The 22,571-nt window shown below is 45.6% G+C and overlaps 3 protein-coding genes across 4 annotated transcripts in view; 2 read left to right on the forward strand and 1 right to left on the reverse strand.

Annotated features, from left to right (window-relative positions):
* Positions 1 to 1,571: 1,571 nt before the first annotated feature.
* Positions 1,572 to 10,524, forward strand: LOC147020939 (uncharacterized). Its single transcript, XM_085890623.1, has 7 exons — positions 1,572 to 2,678; positions 2,796 to 2,959; positions 3,085 to 3,176; positions 3,728 to 3,833; positions 4,015 to 5,210; positions 6,797 to 6,925; positions 7,135 to 10,524. The coding sequence occupies exons 2-7, from the start codon at positions 2,925 to 2,927 to the stop codon at positions 7,227 to 7,229; spliced, it is 1,653 nt and encodes a 550-aa protein (XP_085746749.1). The 5' UTR covers positions 1,572 to 2,678; positions 2,796 to 2,924; the 3' UTR covers positions 7,230 to 10,524.
* On the reverse strand, positions 9,870 to 16,084 carry MRPL46 (mitochondrial ribosomal protein L46). The gene is made up of 3 exons (XM_085890625.1): positions 15,637 to 16,084; positions 11,029 to 11,208; positions 9,870 to 10,898 (listed from the first exon to the last, which is right to left on the reverse strand). The coding sequence occupies exons 1-3, from the start codon at positions 16,058 to 16,060 to the stop codon at positions 10,651 to 10,653; spliced, it is 852 nt and encodes a 283-aa protein (XP_085746751.1). The 5' UTR covers positions 16,061 to 16,084; the 3' UTR covers positions 9,870 to 10,650.
* A 1,014-nt stretch (positions 16,085 to 17,098) lies between these two features.
* The window catches only part of LOC147020941 (uncharacterized), a 5,501-nt gene continuing 28 nt past the window's right edge, over positions 17,099 to 22,571 (forward strand). Inside the window, exons 1-4 of one of the 2 annotated variants that reach the window (XM_085890628.1) lie at positions 17,099 to 17,580; positions 17,611 to 17,632; positions 20,644 to 20,754; positions 22,436 to 22,571. The exon at positions 22,436 to 22,571 is cut by the window's right edge and continues 28 nt beyond it. In XM_085890628.1, the coding sequence (XP_085746754.1) occupies positions 17,511 to 17,580; positions 17,611 to 17,632; positions 20,644 to 20,754; positions 22,436 to 22,571 (339 nt within the window). In that variant the 5' untranslated portion in view covers positions 17,099 to 17,510. Of the gene's footprint in view, positions 17,633 to 20,643; positions 20,755 to 22,435 lie in introns of both variants that reach the window. The other variant, XM_085890627.1, reaches the window with a different exon arrangement.

Genomic DNA, 22,571 nt, shown 5'->3' on the forward strand with positions numbered 1-22,571 from the left:
TTAAAAAAAAAAGAAGATGATTCATCTATTTGTGCAGAAATGGCTGAAACCTACCTCTTACGATGCGAATGTGACAAAACAAGTGTGTCCGTGAGGAATCTTGTTTTGACGCAGACTGTCGACGACATGATTTTCTTTAAACAAAATGACGATGAGATGTTGGGGGAGGACGAGAATGGTGAAAGCTCTGAGCATTGCTGCTTTGGCACTGGTGCTGCTCCGTCATCGACGGCGTGCTGGGAGAAAGAAACCTTTTTTGGGGGGAGAGAAGGCCGGCTCAAGGAGCGTTCAACAACTTGCTCATGCAGCTTTGTGTTGACACACACAAACACACCTCGTACATGTACGTCAATGTAATTCAAAGGCAGAAACGTTATCATTTAATGTTTTTAAAACACAATGTACCTACAATAGTACTACTTGTTTCTGAAGGTTTGTTAAACACAACAAGCAAAGGGCAGGTTCCAGCGTGGACGTTGAACGATCATAATAACTTTTTAACATTCACAAAATCTACGACTCTTAAAAATTGTTGCAATCCGTCATTGACGCTACAGCTGGAAGCGACTGAAAGCTGAAGATTAATTTGTCACCTCATCGCGGTGATTGCTGGAGACCGCCACAGACTACACGACTGTCGCTGGCGCACCTGAAAAACTCGTCGACGACGATCGTAAACCTCCGCACATCACACGGTTATCAAAAATTGCCCCTGACAATTTTGTTGCGTTGCGTTGGCTCATGTACGGTGGGCCTTGGACGAGCACGTACTGATCCAGGATAAGTAGGGGGCGGCAGCGTTTCTTGCCGGTTGGTCATCGGTCGGACCCCTTGGGAGCAAGACCTCCAACTCCGTGCACACAACAATCTGAACACTAAACGACACAAACCTTTTCCCATTATTGTTTGACATGATTTCACACTTAGCAGGCTCCTCCTTCTTCAAAATCAAAATCATCGTTTAAATGATGGTCCGTGACGTGTTCTTCATTTCTCTCTGTTATAAGTTGTAATTAACATCGGCTAGTGACTGAAGTTAGTCAAACGTTAACCACTCGCACATTAACGGGTTTGAAAGTGTTAGTTGGAGACACATTTATTTACATATAATTAATTTTTGTACAATTGCACATCAGTCTAAAGTTTCAAATTAAAACTCAGTTTATTGTCATAAGTTATCTTAACTAATAAAGGAATTGTTGCTGGGTTTTGAAATTACTATTTGTTTTTTGTTTTTTAACCGATTTATTTATTTATTTATTCATTCAGATATAGCCTGAGGCTGCTTGGCTGCATCATTTTTCTGTGGGTGTGGCTGTGCCGTTGATTCAGTGCCCCCATTACCAGTAAGCTGGTACTCATTTTGCCGACTTCAGAACGATGACGGGCTCAGTCAACCCGCCTGGTGTTGATTCAATGGCTGGACAGGGGCTTGAACTCAAGACCCTAAGATTTTAAGCCAACACCAGGTTTTTATTATTGATGATTTGGAATAAGACGAGCTCTGAGGTGTGTGTGTGTGTGTGTGTGTGTGTGTGTGTGTATGGAATTTTGGCACAAGCCTGATGGGTCTTGGCTGGCATGATGGCCTCGTGGTACGTACGATCACCTCTAAGCTTTCTAGCCTCGGTTTGAATCCCAACCCAGCTAGAAGTTGTCATCCCAGTGTTTCGCAGACGGTGATTCGTCGATTTGTATGCCGTCCCTTGGATGGACGTTAAACTGGGCGTCCCGTTAGTTGGTGGACGTTGAATATCACACATTGTCCTTCGTGAACAGTAGGCGAGCTATTGCTGGCACCCTGAACCAATTACGAATTCCTTCCCTGACTGCCTGAGTTGGAGTGCTGACTTGACCAGGGTTGTGGCCTTGTCACTACTTCGGCAGCATCAACAACAGCCTGTATGGGGTATAGTACACAACGGTGATGGTGGGTTTCCTGTCTGCAGCCTTGTGTGAGATCATAGACTTAGCCAGGTGTCCAATGAAGCCGGATCCACTCTTGCTGGACACCTCGCCAATCGTCTTGATAATTGGCCACATTTGGTCCAGCAGCCTTTGGCCACCTGGATACTGATCACCATTCAGGCTATAAAATGTTGAGCAAAAACAAAAATAGAGGTTTGAGCTGTAATCAGTCCGTGATGTTTGTGTACATAATAAATAGATTGACTCAAATAATTATTTCCATAAATTATTAAAAAATATATTGATAGGAGAGGAAGAAAATAGAACAAGTTAGATTAAACGAGCACGAAGAACCGAGGACGGATGCTTGAGAGTCCAGCTGATTGGGGACATTTAAATTTCCCATCACAAATCCAACACGTAAACGTAAACCATCTGACGTGCTATTCCTTCAAATATCGCGATACTCTGCCAGTGAACCCTCACCAAGACGCTAAGATTCGTGAAACCTCGCGATAAGTGTGACTCTCTCTCTCCGTGCACCGATATATCGCGATTATTTCTTCCTCATTTCTCCCTCATTTCTCTTTCAATATACCGTTTGTGTTCATTGACGTGGATGAAAATCAGGTATTTATTTGAGTAGTCGCTCTGACTCGCGTCATTTAGATATTGTTGAACGCCACAGGAAATCCAGTTCGGCCTGGATCTTTGGGGCGATTAAAGAAAGTGAGGCCTAAGCCCCACTAATCTGCTCTTCGTTGCTCGGGGTAAGTATAGCTCTTGCTCTGCTTTGGTGATGTGTTTTTTTTTATGGCCCTTCTATGTTATCCTTGAGATTTGTTTCTGGTTCACTTTGAGTTGCATGTTTTTTGTTTTTTTTCCAGATACACGACTGACATCTTCTGGATCCTTTTGTGTTCGACTCCGTTGGTCTAGACTACATCATGATGATGATCATGATGATGATGATGATGTGTGGTGCACGTTGATGAATAACTCTGCACCCATACCTCATGGCTGTACCACTTTGCCAGCAGGCTTTCAGCCAGTGAGTTTGCACTTTCGTTCCTTCTTGAAATCGTTCCCTTTCACCTTCACAAGAGTGGCAACACCGTCAGATGTCACCCGAATAACCTGTGTGCCCCCCCCCCCTTCCCCCGTGATTGAATGCAGTGTTCCGGTTTGTAATGAGGGCATAACAGGGTTCGGGAGAAAATGCCAGTCACCGGGGAACTACAAGGCAAATGGGACGCAGTCCAAGCCAGGTTGGTATCCCATGCAACTGTGGTTTGGTCGCTAGTTTGTGAAGTTAAAACTTGCCGACCGAGCTTTTGGCTCCTCAACTGATTCGGAAATCATTTTGGGGCTGAAATATCGCATCTTTCATTCATTCATGAAGCATGCTCTGCAGTCGACGCAGAAGCGGTTTCGTGGGAAAGGTTACGATCCTGGTCATCGTCACCACTCCGACCCAGGATGTGAGGGGAGGAACTTGTTCAGGGTGCCGGAGATAGCTCGCCGATTCTTTGCGAAGGAAACCGTGGAATCTTCAACGTCCACCAACTCATTCTGGAAGACGGGACGACCAGTTGAACGGCCATCCGAGGGACGTTTATATGTCGGACAGGCGATAACACCAGGATGACAGTTTGTAAATGGGTTGAGATTCAAACCCAGGGTAGACAGCTTCGATACGAGCGTGCGTACCTCTCTCGGCCATCCGATCAAATCTTGAAAGATTCAAGATGTCGGCATGATTTTTGTACCATTTTTCTTAAAAGTGAGTGTAACTTGTAGCCCATCTGCTTGCCATCAGGGAAGGTGTTCAACTGCTCGGCGGATGGATGCTATGAAGTAATGGAGAGTATGCAGTTTTTGGTGAAACACTTACGGATCCACCACAAGCCCAACCACTATTACAAGTAAGGTGCTCGTCATTGCCGCAGAGTATCATGCAGTGATGAAATGCCGAGCATTGTGGTCATTGCTTTGACTTTTGTTTGACCTTTATGTTTCAGAAACCCCGAACGGTCGGTGTTTTTGGAAATTTTTGCATTCCTTTGTAAGAATGACCGTTTCCGTGAACGTTTGCACTCTCTGCAGGTGCGAGACTTGTTTGGAGCGGTTCGGCACACATCTCAGCATGGTTCGCCACACGCGCCTCTGCCTCAGAGACAGCATGCTCAAAGCCGCTCTGCAGCCACTCCGGCACTCCTTGGGTGAAAGTGGGCATTTGCCAGCGACTCACTGGTCCAAGCATGGGCAAACTACCGGCCTGTCAAAAAAATGCACACCTTATCTTTCCCCAAGGTCTGTCGCTCCCCCTCTTGCACCAGTCCCAATGACCTATTTCCCCAGCAAATCTTCACCTTTGCAAAGCGGTGAAATGGAGCGGCTTGCTGCCGTTTCGGTGTTGCAACGGACGCCATTGCGACACCCCTCGTCCCAAAGACTTCCCCACATGTCCTCAGCTTCTCCGAGTGTCCGTCACCCTTTGCAAGAGCAGCAGCTCGCAGTGATGAGTCCTCGTGATGAGACTCGTAACCCTAACATCACCTCGACAATTGTACCGCAATGCGTGACACCTAACGAGACTCCTTCGAGAATGAGGGATGATGTTATTTGGACCAGTGGTTTGCCGGTCCAAAGGAGGACAACATTGACGGAGGTCGCTCCCATCTCGGCTACAGTTGTTCAAAGAGCCTCAGCTGCATTTTCAACCTCGGATGTACAACAGTCTTTGCATCGATTGCATTCCTCCCCGGGTCCTGTTCCTCAACTGGTGCCCATGTGTGGTGCCGGTACCATTTCCCAGCAGCTACCGCCCTTGTCTTTCAACGGGAAGTCTTGTGTGGACTCGTGTAGATCCCCTCATATTTTGACCTCGGTCGATGGCTTTTCGAAATCTACCGATGCCGGTGATGTTTCCAGAGGCGGGCCAGCTGTCGGACAGGCGAGTGACAGGGAGTCGGTCAGTCGATACACAGATAGCAGTGTCATTGTTCCTCCACGCCGTCCATCACCTCCACCGCTCTCTGCAGACTCTCACACTTATGGCTCTCTAAATTTGCTCGGTGCGAGCGGTTTTGGCACTTCACCCAACCACCGAGCACTCGCAGGTGCTGGAGGAACGGGACTCGGTGCCACAGTTGCTGCAGCACTTCCCACCGGAGTGCAGTTTCCTTTTGGTGGGACGTACACCCTACCACCTTTCCAGCCTGTGTTTCAACCACAAGCAAACCTCTTCACTTATCCACACTGCATGCCCTATTCTGGTGCCCATTGGCTTATCAATGCTGGTGAGAATTTTATATTTTGTGTTATTATTGTAATTGTCGACAATTATTTGTTCATGAAGTCCCTGAGAAGTAAAGCAGACTATATACCATCCGATGTACATTTTGATAAGGAGGGATTCAAACTTGCATTCAACTCTTCACAACTGCTATTAACACAAAAGCTGGTGTCTTGACCTCGAGAAAGATTACTTCAGTGGAATCTTGCCTGTGACAGTCCTGGAGAACCTGTATTAAAATCCACATCCGACATGTGAACGATGCTGAAGGAGGAACAGTCTTGTCAACTGTACGGCTGTCTTCATTGCCGACGACGGACGACAATGATTACTTTGGTGCACTGAACTCCTTTTGGCCCTTCATTGTGTGATATCAGTTTATTTCCCAGTGTTTGTTTTAAAAAAAAATTCATGGGGGGGGGGGGGTCTAAGGCTGAGAGCTGCAACACAAATCTTGCACACACTTGTGGACAAACAGAGCCGCTGAGCTGGGGAGTCATGACGCCACTTCCTGGGGGCACTGCTGAAGGCATCTTCATTACCCCACCACCAAAGGTGGACTGAGGTTATGTCGTCACGTCTATCTGTGAGCATGAAATCTCAAAACGTTATGGACCGATTCGGAAAAAAACAAACTTGGTGGACATGTTGGGTGTGTGACGAGGACAAATTGATTCGATCTTGGTTCAGGTCCGGATCCAGATCGGGCCTATCGGTGGGATACAAAACGTAACCTGTTCAGCCTGGCGGAGGTGTGTGATCTACCGAGTGTTGTTCTTGTGGCTGTTGCTTTTATCCGCACTCAGCAGAGCAATTGCGGAGAAATGTCTTCCTCTCCATGGATTCCAAACATTGGATCGGATTTGGCCATGCTCTCTTCTTGAAATGTTTGGAGTAAGCTGGGAAGCAGCACATACAATCTTTACTTTTTGCTTTGATTCAGCCGAGGTCTGAACCGAATTCCTGACTCTGAACTAATGCTCTCACCTCACTATTATGTGACTGAATTGGGTTTGATCAACTACAAATCAATGACTTGTGCATATCAAATTGAACATAAAGTTGTGAGGGGGGGTGCGGGGGATCTTTTGAGAAGATGCCGATTGCAGCTGTGGCCATTTGGACCGATCACGAATACTTCTCGACATGTACCGATCAAACTCAAAATTAAAACCATCCACTACTTCCGCTGCCACTACCTTTCCAGTGAGACTTTCCAGCTACCGTCCCAACTCTCCCCTCCTTTACCTAGGCCACTGTGGGCCCTGATTCTGTCACTGTCCATTCTGCTGAAACAACAACAAAAAAAAAAAACATGCAATTATTTTGTCGAATGTTATGTGAATTGCTTTTGGCAAATTGTTCCAGAACTTACTGAATATGGCCTGGTTTATTAATTTTTTTATGGGATATTTTGTCTCATCTGCTGGCAATGAAAGTGACTGCAATGTACATTGGGATGGCGCCCAAATGGCTTGGTGTGTCGGATAGTTTGTGCCGAATCCAGCCCATTGCTGGTTAGCTGGTGTGAATGCCTGCCACATGTTAAGGTCTCTCATACAGTGTCCTTGTTCTGTAATTAACTCCAAGCGCAAACAGGAGAGGTGAACAGCGGAACTTCTGTCTGGCAGCAACCCAGACACCCATCGAGCTTTCCACACGGACACTATCCCAGCATGCCACGGGCGGAGCTGCCACGACAGCTGAAGCTGGCAGAAGGTGGTCCCCTCGGCGCAGATAAAGCATTCCATTTACCAATTCTTTTATTGTGTTTGTTTAAGTGGATTTGGAATTTTCTGCAGCCTTTTGGACTGTTTTTTTTATTTTAAAGGTTTATTTTTGTTAAAGTTTGAGTAAGACCAGGTAGAATTGCACTTTGATTGAATTAATGGGCATATTTGATTTGACTCATTTGTCATGTTCCACAGATTACACCAGAGGGGTGTTGAGCTACGGAGCACACGCGAAAGACTTTCTTTCACCACCCTTCAACCAACAAAATAACGATTATCCTTCACAATAAGGCAGTGACAGAGTGAGCTTATCAATCGCTACCTCTGCAAAGGAAGATTCTTGAACCGCTGCCAGGCGACGCAGAACGCCATTTTGTCACAACAGCAGTCGTGTGGTTCATTTTGCAATCGCTTTTCAGCTCCATCTTTTCAACAATCTTGCCATTTCACTGCCAGAGAACAGAACATGTCATATGGAAAGGCTTTTTTCAAAAACAAAAACCTGTGGACATTGGCCCACTGCAACTCAGTGACAGCACAGAAGCTGAACTGATGAGATGATGTGCGACTCCCTTTTAATACCTTTTTTGTTGTTGTGATGAAGGGCTAATGCTTGAAACATCAAGCACACATGGTTAAGCATTCTAGCTTGGTAAAATCCACCTTGTCTGCCGACAAAGACCAACAGTAGCCTTCACAGAGACTAGTGTTCCGTTTTGTCTTGCAATTTGGATAGGATGTGGGATTCGTGAATCATATCAGTATGGTGGCAGCATCTGATCATCAGTGGCAGTGATTCGTTTTGGGTTTTTTTTAAACGTTTTAATTAACTTTTGCCTCTTACTTGTAAAATAATTAAGCTTGGCAGGATTCAAAGTATATATATATATATATATATATATATATATATATATATATATATATATATATATGTACATGTCGATTATCGATTACAGACCGATGAAGGGGGTTTTTTTTGGTCGTTTACAGGTGAAATTTATAGAACTGCTAAAGTAGTTCCTTGGCAAGGGTTGCACTGGATGCCGAACGTTATGCAAAACATTTTTTTTAACCTTTATTACCTCTGCCCACCGAAGGGGGTTGGAGGTAATGTTGTCACCTCGTCTGTCTGTGTGTTTGTGTGCAGGATATCGCAAAAAGTTGTGGACGGATTCGGCGACACTTGGACACATTGTGTGAAAAGGAATAATTGATTCAATTTTGGTGAAAATCCAGATCCGATAATTTTTTTCAGTGATTCTTCATCATTGAGAGATAGGGTTAAACGGATATGCAGCACAATATCTCAAAAAAAAAAAAAAGAGTTGTGGACAAGTTGGGTGTGATAAGGACAAATCATTTAAATTTTGGTGAAGATCCAGATCTGGATGGAGGTATGCTCCCTCACAAGTGCCCTCCCAGTTGTATGTAGTTTTGATATGTTTTTGATTTATATATATATATATATATATATATATATATATATATATATATATATATATATATATTGTCAAGTTCATCATGGTCTGTCCCACAGTCTACGCTTGGAAGATTGCACAACACTTCTCCATCTCCTACCGATTATGATGTTGTCTTGTAGCGAGTCCGATTTTTATGTTGCCCGTCAGGTGAAGTCCATGTCTCCAATCTACGCTTGGGTTGTTTGAACCACATGTTTGCAATTATGAGCTCCTTCTCCAACCAGAACAGCATTCGCTCCCCTCACTCATCTTGGATACCAAATCTCTACTTTCTTGCAATCCCTGGTGCTCCTGTTTCTCTGTTTGCATTCCAGTCTCCCACAATAATTTAAAAAACGTCTCCTTTTGCCACGTGTCCTGCAGTTCCTGCAACTTCCCCTTAACTCCTCCACATTTTTTTTTTTTAATTTGCTGCACAAATTGGAGCATATCTCAATGATGGTGGTATTCACTGGATGTCCTTTAAACCTCGCTGATATTAACCGATCGTTGCCTGGGTTGTATCCCTGAACTGACTTATTGTTCCAATTTTGTGAACGTTTGAGAAGCTCAGAGTTCCACTTTCCCTGCCAGCAGCCTCAGCGACTGGATTTCTTTGCGGGTTTGATCCCGTCCCGTCATGTCGGCCAGTCCTACTCATCAAAGCACTTTCTTTTCTTTCCCAGTAGCCATTTGGGTGATGTCAAACTAAAGGGGGAGGGGGAGGGGATCTTCATGCAGGCCGTAGTTTTATAACTTTTCGACTTCTGATCATGATTTTATTTTGACCATGGTTTCAGGGTATTTATTTACTTTTTATATTTTGGCATGATGTAGACAGTTTGTGTTTAATGATAAAGGTTTAACATTTTGAAACGATGCTTGGTTTTTAAATAAGTATGACCCTCCCCTTCGTGCATAATGTAACGTCATGCTGAAAATTTTAATCGATTAAAAATCCAATTAAATGCTCAAAGAAACATTGATTTTATCATATCAAATTAATTATTTTTTTAAAGGAAATAAATCTAATTCTGCCAAGCTTAAACCGACCACGCCGGCTTATCTGTCATGTGACCCTTTTGCTTTGCTCGGCGTTCAATGTGACATCTTATTCTGCCAAGTACAACTTTAATTTTTGTTTTTTTAAATCTCGAAACAAGCTGTTGCTCCAAGTTTGAATTTGGTGTACAGGTTAATTTAGGATATATTTTGGGCAAGAGGGTGAACCAGAAATGTCAAACATTTAGAAACTGCACTTGAATGTATTTTATCTATATATATTATATATGTATATTTTTCCTTTAATTGTTTTAAGGCCTTGCCTTAGATGAATCCCCAGCATCAAAAGTACCAAACTCAAGCTAATAAGAGTGAAACAGACTGGCAGTGGCATTCTCCCCAAGTGGAATCCTGAAAGACATTATTCCATTCTGTATCTACCATCAAGAGAAACCAACAGGCCTGCACTGTGGCTCATTAATAATTTATTCCATGGATTTTAAAAAAATATTACCAATTTCCAGCACAATTCGATTCATTCTTCTTTTTTTTTTTTTACATTTATTTGATGTAATAATCAGAAGCTTGGCCACAGGCAGCGCAAGTCAAGCACCGAAGACAAAGCCGAGATCAGAAACTTGTGGATCGTTACGTCGACGTTTCCGGACACCGATCGAGGCTCATGGGAAAGCTTGCATCACATCACATCTGTAAATTGATGGTCAAGTGCAAATGATTCTGTTGCAATGTATTGAACCGTGGTACTTATCCCCGATTTTCAGCTCGTACTTTTTGCAGGCACGAGGCGAAGAGCCTGTGGTTACGTTGGACAAGGTTGCGTCGGTACATAAGGTCGTGTACAAACCTGAATTTTGTACTCTGCTTCACTTTACTTTCTGCATGCTTTGTGTTGTACTTATTGGATGAGGAGTACAAGATGTGAATAAATTATTTAAGCTACACATGACTCACATGGCATGATGAGAAACACTCGTTTACGGCGCCCTCTAATATTTGATCTTTTCACTGATGATGTTAATACAAGCATATCCAGAAATGTCTTTTCTTTTTTTTAGTACCTCCAGCTTACATATTTGGTATTAAAAAAAAAAAAAAAAAAAAACTAATCAACTTTGTCCAGCCTTCCTTTGTGGCAGACAACAACCAAATGTTCTCAAAAGCAAAAGGTCAGTTTCTCTCCGAGTAGTTTGTTTTTGTACAAACTTTGTAATCAACAGGCTTTGGTGATTTAAACATCAAAGATGAACTTGTTAATCTCTTTCAGATAATTTGGCTTCAGGTACTCCTGCATTTCACCTTTCGTGACCCAAACGTAACTGCCGTCCTTGCTTGAAAGAACATCTCCCCCGTGTAAGATTGCTTTGAAGAAGAAGATTTTTCCTCCGATGCTGTTCTCCGTCCGGACGTTTGATGGAAACTTGTACTTGTAAAATCCAGCAGGGGCATTGCCTAAAAACTTTGCCTCCAAATTGTCACCTACAAACAAACAAACAACAACAATGATTTCGGGAGGGGAGGGAAATGGGAATTAGTTGGTTCAAAGCAGGTTTGTTTTGCTCCAGGAGCATGCGTATCAGCTCTGGACAACTACAGCGGACGATTCGACCTGCAGCAGTGATGAGAGCCCGCTCTGCCGTTTGTCGCAGACTCTCTCCTGGCATCCATTCAGCCTGCGGTAAACACCAGGTGAGGGGGGCATCTGCGGCCAGTTGTTCACGAAACAACAGCACGAGCTTGTCTGGGAGGCAGCGTTGGTGTGTTGAACGGTCACCCAGCTCATCTGCTTCTGAGAATAGCAATTCGGAAAAAACAAGTGAAATCCTTCAATACAGCGTGTGTGGTGAAGCAAATGAGTACATTAATGTTAAAATATGCAATTTATGCTTTTTCAGTTGAAAAACAATTAAAAAAGCATACTTATTATTTGAAATGTAAAAATCTTGTTATTGTTGTGATAAGCACCTTTATATATATTGTTGTGGTTGACGAAATTCACAAACCACCATTCAGGTCCCTTAGGTGAGATATCTCTGTAAGTATATGTGTAGTTAGGCCCAAACCCGTTGTTTAGAGGGAATAAATGTCATTCACTCGGGCTGCGACCCCTCTAGATAGCCGTTTTTCTTTTACTATCTTTATTTTGGACCAGCCGCCATTACTACCACCACCAACCACGTCTCAACAGCCATCACACAACAACCACCAATCACAACGCCGCTTCACAACAACAGCCACGACCTTTACCGTCACAACTCGCCACCATCGTATCACCACCATTCTTGCGCCACTTGAGGGCACCGATACTGGACTCGTGCAGGCCGCGCACCGAGCAGCGTGTTCAGAAACATCACAGACTTTCCGAAGAAAACGGATCAAAAACGACTCACGCCCACTTCTGTTCCGTCCTATCGGTGAGCGTGGGGCGATTTGGCCCCGCCTCCAGGGGCGTTGGAGTGTGGTCGCTATATGCAAATTCATGGATCAAAAAGCATTCACGCCCACTTTTCCTCGGTCCAATGGGGAGCCAGTTAGGGGTGAAGGGTCGGAGGTAAAGGGTCAAAGGTGAAGGAGCGAGGCCACGGGGGATATAAACGGCTGCGTTCGTCAGTCAAAGCAGTTCGCAGTTGGGAGTTCGCGGAGCCAGTGAAGAGTTGGGACAAGTCAAGAGAGGAGACGGAGAGGGCGATTGGACGGAGCTGTGGAGAGGTGGCGGCGGCGAAGGCGGTTGAGGGGGGTGCTCGCGTCGGAGTTGGGGAGCTGCGGAGGGAGAGGCCGGCGGCGCGACCGAGGTCGTGGTGGAGACGCTCGTCGCGGGACCCGAGACAGGGAGATATCCTCCTTTCCCCCGAGCATCAACAACCCCCTCCTGTTTCCCCCCGCGCTGAGATAGTGCGACAAGGGGGCCCCTTTCCCACCCCCTACCAGACACTGTCCGCGAGGCCCGCGGAGTTGGGGCGCCACCGCCACTTTGCGTCTCATCACCAGACGGGTAGGCCCGACGCGGTCTCGGCCCCAGGCCCGCCTACCCCCCTCATCCTGCAGGGTGGTTCTTTTTCTTTTGCTTTGGGTATACGTGTTGGCGGTGCCGTCTGTGAAGTAAAATTGTATAAGTGTTGCCGTGTGCTCGGTAGTCGGATAGCTCTGCATTGTCTTCTTCTTTTATATTTGCTTTTTGTGTAATATTGTGTTTCTTATTCTATTACATTTGCTTTTGGTGTAATTGTATATGTGTGCTTTCCGTTCATCGTGAAATAAATGTGCTTATTGTTGAACTGTTTTCCCGCTTCGCTTCGTCTTTTCCTTTATTGAATCTCCATCTTACTTCACGTAAAGGGTTGGTCGTGGGCTAAAACGCCCGATAATTAATCGAACCGTCGGGGCCGACGATAACACCGCTCGGTTATCCCGATAGTACGGAACGGGTCGCTTAAAGTGGCCCGTGTCCGAAGTCGACCTGCGGCGAGGTGCGACCGCCCGGTCTACCCTCCGTGTGGGTACTTAGGTAGGTCGAATTTGGCGAGCAACCCTATCCCACGCGGGGGGCGGATTGGCACGATCGTGGTGAGGCCGAAAGGTCCACCCGTGACTAGTTCCCGGCGTTAGTTTGAGAGGGTCACGACTGGATTGTCCGTCCGGTGGGCGACGTGCCGCGATTCGAGTTACGTGGCCGTTCGCACGCCGGCGGGCGCGAATCCGCAACAATATATATATATATATATATATATATATATATATATATATATATATATATATATATATATATATATATATATATATATAACAGAAGGAATGAAATCGTTCGATACAGCGTGGCAGGGGGCCGCAAAAGAATGATAGCATAAGAACTTAGCTTTCGGCGTTCGACGCTAAAAAGGGATGGTGGGCGGAAATGACGTGTTTCGGCGCGAAAATGCGATCGTGGGCGGAAATGACGTCTTTCGTTCGTTCGTACATGAGTGGCGCGTTTCTTGGTTTTTTTTCCCGTCAATAAATAAATTCAATGGTTTTCACATATATAACACGTTTGTTTCACAAATTTCCATTGAAATACTCGGGTTTTTCCGGTAATTGTCGCCATTTCCGTCAGGTTACGTCTAGGAAATAGTTACACCATTTCCATCTACCGGACGGCCGTCATTGGCTGTCTTGAGGCACGTGGGGGGGGGGGGACACCGGAGACGTGGTAGACACCGGGGACATTTCAACCTCGGTGCAATTGTATACAGCGCACGCGCTGTAAAAACAAAAACATGTAGAACTCAGACATGGCAGTGTACATTAAAATAAAATGGTTCTGCATCATCTATTCCCACAGTTTTGTGGGGTTGGCCCAAGTCTTTCACAATCCGGCTGGCCAGGCCTGATGTTCAACAAAGTGGTTCGGGCAGGAATTTGTTTAGGGGGGCCGGTGATAGCTCACCTACTCTTTGTTAAAGGACACTGGGATCTTTAACGACCAAGGAATGCTGGCAGACGTGACGCCCAGTTTAACGTCCATCCAAAGGACGGCATACATTGATGAAACACCAGGACGGTAGTTTATAGCTGGGCCGGGATTCAAAACCAACGTCGACAGCTCGGAGGTGAGTGTGCGTACCTCTCGGCCATCCTGCCAAGCCCGTTCTCCATTTCACTAAAACCACCGTTAAACCATAGTTTTGATCAGTCTGGCAGTAATAGTGGGGCAGATAATGAAAATTCAAATTTTGAAAAATAATAAAAAAAAAAAACTTCAAAAAAGTCAAGATCACGAATCAAGGTTGGATGCTGGCTGAGATTGGTGAATGTTTCAGAAACATCATCAAAGACGTTCCAAGTGTGCCATGCAGTTTTCTTCCCTTTACCGCGGAAGGCAGACACGACGTCACATCGAGTGAACGCATGGAAGTATGGGATCCCTCGAGCTTTCTCAGGCCCTATTGCAGAAACTACCTCATGGACTGGAATCCATCGCGCCTTGGCTCCTTGGCCAAAGGCAATGCACATGTTCTCAAGACCTAGTTCCTGTAAGGATGGCAGTACAGATATTGCTATTACTAGTACGTCCGTGTCATTAGCTTTAATGATAATGGACTTGCTACCATTCGTCGTTGCATCCCTGGCGTGTACAAATATTCGAGTGTCAGCTTCTTCATGACAACATGGAGACATAGCATCCAGTGACTTCCTTGTGTTGCTATTGGCATCTTCTCCTTTTGTGAGAATGACTGTGCTTGTCGTCTGTGCTTCACACATCTCTTCCGCAAGGAAGTGAAACAGCTTAGTCTTGTTGCTGTCATCTTGAAGAAAGCTTCTCCAGTTACTTGGGGTCTTACTGGTTCCTGTCACTCTTCTTCTGATTCCTTGCCCCTTTTCGACCTTGCGTCGGACTTCAGACTTGACTTCTTGTACACATCAAACACTACGTCCACCCTCTCGTACCTGGCACCATAGGATTCCACCTTTGGGATGATGTCTTCTTTAGCATGGTCATCAAATATCTTTGAAGTGCGTGGAGGTAGGGCATTGATAAGTGCTGAGCCATCAATGATGACTGCATCTCCCCTTGGTTCTCTGTCTGGGATGTTCACTTGCGCTTCAAGAATTTCAGCCAGCTGTGACTTCAAATTTTTTCAAATATAAATATTTTTTTCAAATTTTTCAAAATTTGGATTTTCAAATGGCCAATCAGGCAGATTTGATCAGAAATTCCTGCAGAACAGAAATGCCAAATTTGATGCTTGTATCATAATTTGCACGATTTTTCTACTATCTACTACACTATAAGGGACTTTTTGTAATCGACGACTTTCACAGCAGACAGACAGAATTTAACAATGCAAAGCTTTGCCATGGTGTGTGTGTGTGTGTGTGTGTGTGTGTGTGTGTGTGTGTGTGTCTGTGACCGCCGTTTCTCGACAACCACTGGTCCGATCTAATTGAAACTTGCCAGGTATATTGCTGGGGACCTGAGGATGTGCCTTTTCAAGGTTTGATATTAATCGGACAATTGGTTCCCAAGTTATGGCCATTTACTTACCAAACCAATGACACGACACGTTGCTATGACGTCACAAATATATATATATTTTTTGCACGTACAGGCCCGCACTGGTATATATATAGATCACATTAGATCTGAGAAAGATCTATATTAAAGTAGATCTGCATGAAGACTGAATTCGATGACGCGTCACTCATCCGTATGACGTCAGTACTCCGGTAGCGAACACACCTGTGCGTCGCGGAGCGGTCACGAAGCTGTTGAACTTCTTCTCGTACTGCTCCTCGACGTCCAGGCCCGACAGGGTCTCCAGGTCGTCGTCGTCCTCCAAAATTCCGCTCCGGAGCTTCTGTGCTTCCATGGCCAGGCGGACCTCGTGGTCGGACAAGACGCTCTGCTGTAACTCGAGCTGTTGGACGAACCGCCAGTACCGATCTTCGATGTCCGAGCGTTCTTGGCTTACCACGGGAAGCCGTTCCACGCAGGCGGCCGCGAACAACCGCCATGGCGCCGCCGGACGCTCCAAGTCGGCGAGGGCCTCGACGTTTGTCGCGAGCTGACGGGACGCGAAGGGGTTGAGGGACAAACGTCTCGTCGATTTGCGAAGGACGGAAGCCACGGAACGAATGGGGGCAGCCATATTGGGATATCCCATAATGCACCAGGATCTCTTCTTCTTCTTCTTCTTCTTCTTCTTCTTCTTCTTCTTCCTCTTCTTCCTCTTCTTCCTCTTCTTCCTCTTCTTCCTCTTATTCCTCTTATTCCTCTTATTCCTCTTATTCCTCTTATTCCTCTTATTCCTCTTATTCCTCTTATTCCTCTTATTCTTCTTCTTTCAACTCTTCTTCTTTCAACTCTTCTTCTTTCAACTCTTCTTCTTCTTCTTCTTCTTATTCTTCAACTCTTGTTTTTCTTCTTCTTTAACTCTTCTTCTTCTTCTTCTTTAACTCTTCTTCTTCTTCTTCTTTAACTCTTCTTTAACTCTTCTTCTTCTTCTTCTTTAACTCTTCTTCTTCTTCTTCTTTAACTCTTCTTTAACTCTTCTTCTTCTTCTTCTTTAACTCTTCTTTAACTCTTCTTCTTCTTCTTCTTTAACTCTTCTTTAACTCTTCTTCTTCTTCTTCTTTAACTCTTCTTCTTCTTCTTCTTTAACTCTTCTTTAACTCTTCTTCTTCTTCTTCTTTAACTCTTCTTCTTCTTCTTCTTTAACTCTTCCTCTTCTTCTTTTGTTAAAATGGCGTTTTCATCGCCGCGAGGCTCTATATACGCCACTTTCATAAACACTTCCGCAAACAGCAGCAAAGTTCCGGTAATTTTCTACAGTTTTACCCGTTATTTAAATATTTTTTGAAAACTATTTTCAGACTCGATGGTGTTTGTGGTTCAACCGGCACAGTATGTCCGGGAGACGTCAAACCGGGGCGTGTAGTTGTAGTTGTTGTTTTTACAATCTCTTCCTCTTCTTCACCGAATTTCTCGGACTCTTCTTCATCATATTCTGAAGCCTTTTGTTTTGTGAAAAACTTTCAGATTTTTTTTCATGTCCTTGACCCACACAAACGTGTTCATGGCCTCCTGAAGGACGTTCTCATTTAACTATTACGTACAAGTACCGAGTCGGAGTTGTTTAAAAACCATAATATTGTTACTCAGTCAGACGAGTTGAGGACACACCGTGTAATACGTATTCTCATTGTGGTGGTGATCATATAATCTGCTTTTGTAAGTCAAAACGTGTTTCCCTCGTTCATAAATCCAACGATGGACTCCTGTGCGGTGTATAAATTTTTTTTTTTTAAATATACAAAGTATTGTTTTTCCGTATAGATGAGGACGATGTCGATGATGACCAAATTATTATTAAAAAAAAAAAACGTTAATAATATCGAACAAATCACCACATGTTACGTTTTATCATCGAAGTTGAGTTTTGGGCGGTGTATGGTACATAGGCCCCGGTGTCGTCCGTTCCGTGTCTGTCAGGCGATGTCGGTGTGAAGGATAATCCATTTGTTGTACAATATATTACTGTGGTATATTATAGGCCGCAGTGGTTGAGGTTTGCCGTGTGTGGTTTTATAAACATTTCCGTGAGACGTTTCAACATGTTCGTTTTGAGAAACGGATTTACATGTTGGACCAGGCAGGTGAGCACGAGCACGAGCACGAGCACGAGCACGAGCACGAGCACGAGCACGAGCACGTGGTTCACCTGTGGGGGTTACAGGTACGTTTGGTACAGGGTTCGTTTAAACGTTCCTCGCTCGTTCGATTTGACTTTTAATCCCCATTTCGATTACAACACACTGGTTATCCCTTTTATAACCAAGTATTGTTTGAAACGATAACAAAACACTCGATATTGTATTGTTTAGGGAATTTCTCTCTTCAATTTTAATTGAACTCTATAGGGCGGGGGGTGGTACTTGTACGATCACTCCCCCCTCCCCCCTCAACCCCCACCCAGTTTTTGTTTTTTTTACATGAAAAAATGACCACCCTCCCCCCCCCCCCTCCCGATCAATGCCTTTCACATTAAGTGTGTCATGGCATATGTTATGTTGAACCATTAAAATGACACACCATTGTAAAAGTGTGCGTCTCCCTCCCCCTTCCCCTCCTTCTATCCCCTGTTCCCTGTCCCCTTCCATCTTCGCTTTCCCTCCCCCTCCCTCTTCCACATCCCTCCTCACCCCCTCCCTCTATCCCCTATTCCCTGTCCCCCTCCCCCTTCCACACCCCTCCCTCTATCCCCTATTCCCTGTCCCCCCTCCCCTTCCACACCCCTCCCTCTATCCCCTATTCCCTGTCCCCCCTCCCCTTCCACATCCCTCCTCCCCCTCCCTCTATCCCCTATTCCCCCTTCCACATCCCTCCTCTCCCCCTCCCTCTATCCCCTATTCCCCTTCCACATCGCTCCTCTCCCCCTTCCACATCCCTCCTCTCCCCCTCCCTCTATCCCCTATTCCCCCTTCCACATCCCTCCTCTCCCACTTCCACATCCCTCCTCTCCCACTTCCACATCCCTCCTCTCCCACTTCCACATCCCTCCTCTCCCACTTCCACATCCCTCCTCTCCCCCTCCCTCTATCCCCTATTCCCCCTTCCACATCGCTCCTCTCCCCTTCCACATCGCTCCTCTCCCCCTTCCACATCGCTCCTCTCCCCCTTCCACATCCCTCCTCTCCCCCTTCCACATCCCTCCTCTCCCCCTTCCACATCCCTCCTCTCCCCTTCCACATCCCTCCTCTCCCCCTTCCACATCCCTCCTCTCCCCCTTCCACATCCCTCCTCTCCCCTTCCACATCCCTCCTCTCCCCCTTCCACATCCCTCCTCTCCCCCTTCCACATCCCTCCTCTCCCCCTTCCACATCCCTCCTCTCCCCCTTCCACATCCCGGTTGTTTCGATTTCAGATTATTATTTTGAATTGTTGGCATTGTGTACAATGTCAGTGTGGACCACTGAGTGTAATTAGAAAACTAGTAAATAGAACGTGACACAAACACGCCGATCGATTTGCCTCCACCCACGTTACACGTGGAACCGCCGTTCTGTTTGGTTTCACAATGAATTAAACTCCAGACGAGAGAGAGAGAGAGAGACGACATCAGATGCTTCCAACTCGAGTTATGGACTGCTCAATGATTTTCATTTCAAGGATGCTTCTTGACCTTTGAGATTTTGAAACCAAAATGTAATTTGTTCACCTTCGTATTAAAGTCCATACTTGTGCCAACTTTGGTTGAAATGTTTTCGGTGGTTTCACAAGTCGTGGTAACAAAGATTTCCAATGAAAGGCCACATTGCTCTCGTCAGTCCAGACCTCTCACCTTTTCAAACCAAAATCTAATCGGTTCATCTTTGTATTACAGTCCATAGTTGTGCCAAACTTGGTTGGAACCCTTCCAGTGGTTCTCAAGTTATTGTGACGAGCAGAGTACCCGCCCAACGGGAGATCTTCTTCCAAGCATGCAACATGGCCCTCTGACGCATACCTTTTATTTGGGCGGTGTATAGGCAACTGATAGCTCTGTGTAGGCCAAAAAAACCCCCTTTTCGTACATGAGGAAAAAAACCATACCTGCTGTTTATAATAATTCAAAAAGACCTCACTGCACAAGACAACGTGGAGACAGGAATACCGTACTGATGGTGGTGACTTGTCTACCCTCTCCCACTTGGAGGCAGCGGAACATGATACATATTTACATGGAGAATGTGTCCCTTCCTTCCCACCTACCCTCCATCCCCCACCCCACCCCACTCCACCCCTCCCACCCCCACCCCTCCCATCCTCATCCACCCACATCCATCCATCCATTGGGATCAGACTCTGTACAGTGTCAGTGCTGCCGAAGCAGTCTCCCGGGCTATTGGGAACAATTCTGGACGGGTCACCACTCCGACACAGGATACTCAAATGGCTCAGTCATCCCAGCAAGCTGGTACTCATTTTGCTGACCTCGGAAGGATGACAGGCTGAGTCAACCCCACCTAGTATTAATTCAACAGCTGAGTGGGATTTGAACTCGGGACCCTCAGATCCCAAGCCCACTACCCCAACCATTAAGCCAACACCAGGAACCCTGCACCCACCCATCCCATGACTAGTGGCAAAGATAGATTAATTGGGGTTATGCTGATCCTTTGCAGCAAGTCTGGATGGAATTGGCCCTGAACTGTAGGAGGGAGGAGCACAACACACACACACACACACACACACACACACACACACACACACACACACACACCGGTCCATGAATTATAGTAAGGCTAACAAAGGACGAACAGACAGACAGACAGACAGACAGACAGACGGATGGATGGACAGTCTGGAAACAACGTTTCCTGCCATTGGCCGCAGAGAAGAAGTCACGTAGTTTTACTGTTAATATTGATTTATTTGAGATGTTAAATAAATAAATAAAATCACTATCTTTAAATGAGTTTTGGAAAGATGAGAAGTCTAACATAGACCTGCAAATGCAGCAACCAAATGTGGTCACTAGTTTTGGGATTATTTGTATTTCCTTTTGTTGCCAATGCACCGTTTCCCCCTACCCCTGGCTTTGGTACAGACTAAGGGGCTTACTGTTTGAAAAAGGTAGTGTCGGATATTCAAGGTTAGTTTGGTATTCGCATGTCGGTCAGCCTTCCCCACAAGGATTGCCTTCCCCAATAACCTTGTGTTACCAGTGTCTTGTAAATGTGTCAGCTTGTACTGCTGTGTTGGCAGGCCTGTCGCCTTCCGACGGCTGTTCGGGAGCTCATCGCTGCACGATGCTGCCGAAGCGACGGGCAGCAAAAGCCAAAGCGACGATGTGGAAGTGATGCACTCCGATAGCAGGTTTGTGGTGCCGTGTTACACTGAAGCTGTTTATAAAGTTCACATCATTAAACAAGAAAAAGAGCAATCAGAGATTGCACACCTTCACCAGGACTTGTGTGGCGTTTGTTTTCTGGTGTGTTCTATAATTAATGAGACATAGCTACAACTACCACTCTATAACTGCTGGTAATGATGACCAGGTACCAAGACATCGCTCTTTGATTGGACACCTGACCCATGACGTTTTAAAATTATGATTCAATTGAATTCAGAATGGGATTAAAAGAAATTACATTCAAATCAAGTGGAACACCGAATAGGTACGAGTCCTGCATTGGAGTCATCGGAAGGAACCTGAACAAGCAAAAAAGCAAAGATGACGTCATCAGGAGGAACCTGGATAGGATTCACATTTCAACTGCTGCTCCTCGACCCTCAAACCCATACAGGCACAGCCAAGTGACCACAGAAGGATGACAGGCAGAGTCAACCCCCACCTGATGTTAATTCAACATATAGTGGGATTTGAACTCAGCATCCTAGGATCCCAAGCCCACCACCCTAACCATTAATCCAACACCAGGCATTGTCCAAAATAGTGGATAGAGAATAGGGTATTGTGTTTTCATGGTCCCTCATGTCTAGAACCAGGTAAGTGCAGACGATATCGAATCAGGACGGGACAGGCCATGTGTTGTCTCTTCGAAGCTGGTGAAAAAGTGTGGGGACTGCTTGCGAGGCCCATGCGTGCACATAACCTTGGTCGGCGGCTTGCTGCTGCCTTTGCGTGCATCTTGGGCACTCTTCTGGCAGGGTGTGGCTTCATGTGCAGTCCACCTTTTGGGAAAAGGTGGGACTCGTTTGGGGGCATGGGTTTTCAAATCTGCTGAGCTGGACTGCTGTGGTCCTCACTGGAACTTCGTCTCCGTTGACTCGTTGCTCAGCTGGGTGCTGGAGCTGGTGAATTCGTCGTCTGCTCCACGCCGCTCACCGTCGGCGGTATGGTGCCTCTCGCCCTGTCGTTAGCCCAATGAGAGGGGCAGGGCAATCGGCTGCCGCCCACGTGACGTCCCAGCTCTTCGTCTTCCACTTGTCTGGTTCCCCCTGTGATGTTGGCACCTGGGGTGGGTAGATCATTTATTACGTATTAAACGATAATGTGTTGTCTCTTGCTCAGGAATTCCATCCGTCTCGTCCAGTGTGCGTAATAAACTTTTCATTTCTAGAGATCGAGATATTGATTGTGATTGTGTGTCCCGGTATCTTTATCACGTCACATTTCGTTTGGTTTTTGAATCCCCTGAAGGATTGGAGTAATTCTCATATGATGATGACCAACGTGATGGAGAGCTTGTTCACAACACGGTGGACATGATAAACGCTGCTCGTGTGTGATCTCCGGTTAATTCCGTTATCCACCGAAGGATTTTCCACCATGTTCGGTGTCTGTGTTGGCTGCGGTTGTGGTTATGATTTGAGGGGTTGATGTGGAAGTCGTATACATGGAAATATGTTTGTACCTCCAGTTTACGCAGTAATACGATATGCTCATAACTAGTTAACTCGCTCGATATACCCTTAGTTTACCAACTGATGTCTTCTCTGGAAGGTTTATCATTGCTAGAACTGTGACGTGCTTGCCATTGAGATACGGCCTGTTTTTCCTGAAACCCATTTAAATTCTCTGCTGAATTTGCAGCATTATCCCACCGATGCCTGGTGAGAACAGCTCGCGGAGATGGGCAGGCATGAAGTACGAAGAACTTCCCATCGTGCACATCAAGGCATCTTACAACAAGTTTGTGCTCCATTCACTTCATTTTTGGGCTTTGGGT

Source organism: Eptatretus burgeri, chromosome 8, assembly GCF_056783735.1.
Source record: "Eptatretus burgeri isolate ZD-2024b chromosome 8, Ebu_testis_v1, whole genome shotgun sequence".
Lineage (NCBI taxonomy): Eukaryota > Metazoa > Chordata > Myxini > Myxiniformes > Myxinidae > Eptatretus > Eptatretus burgeri.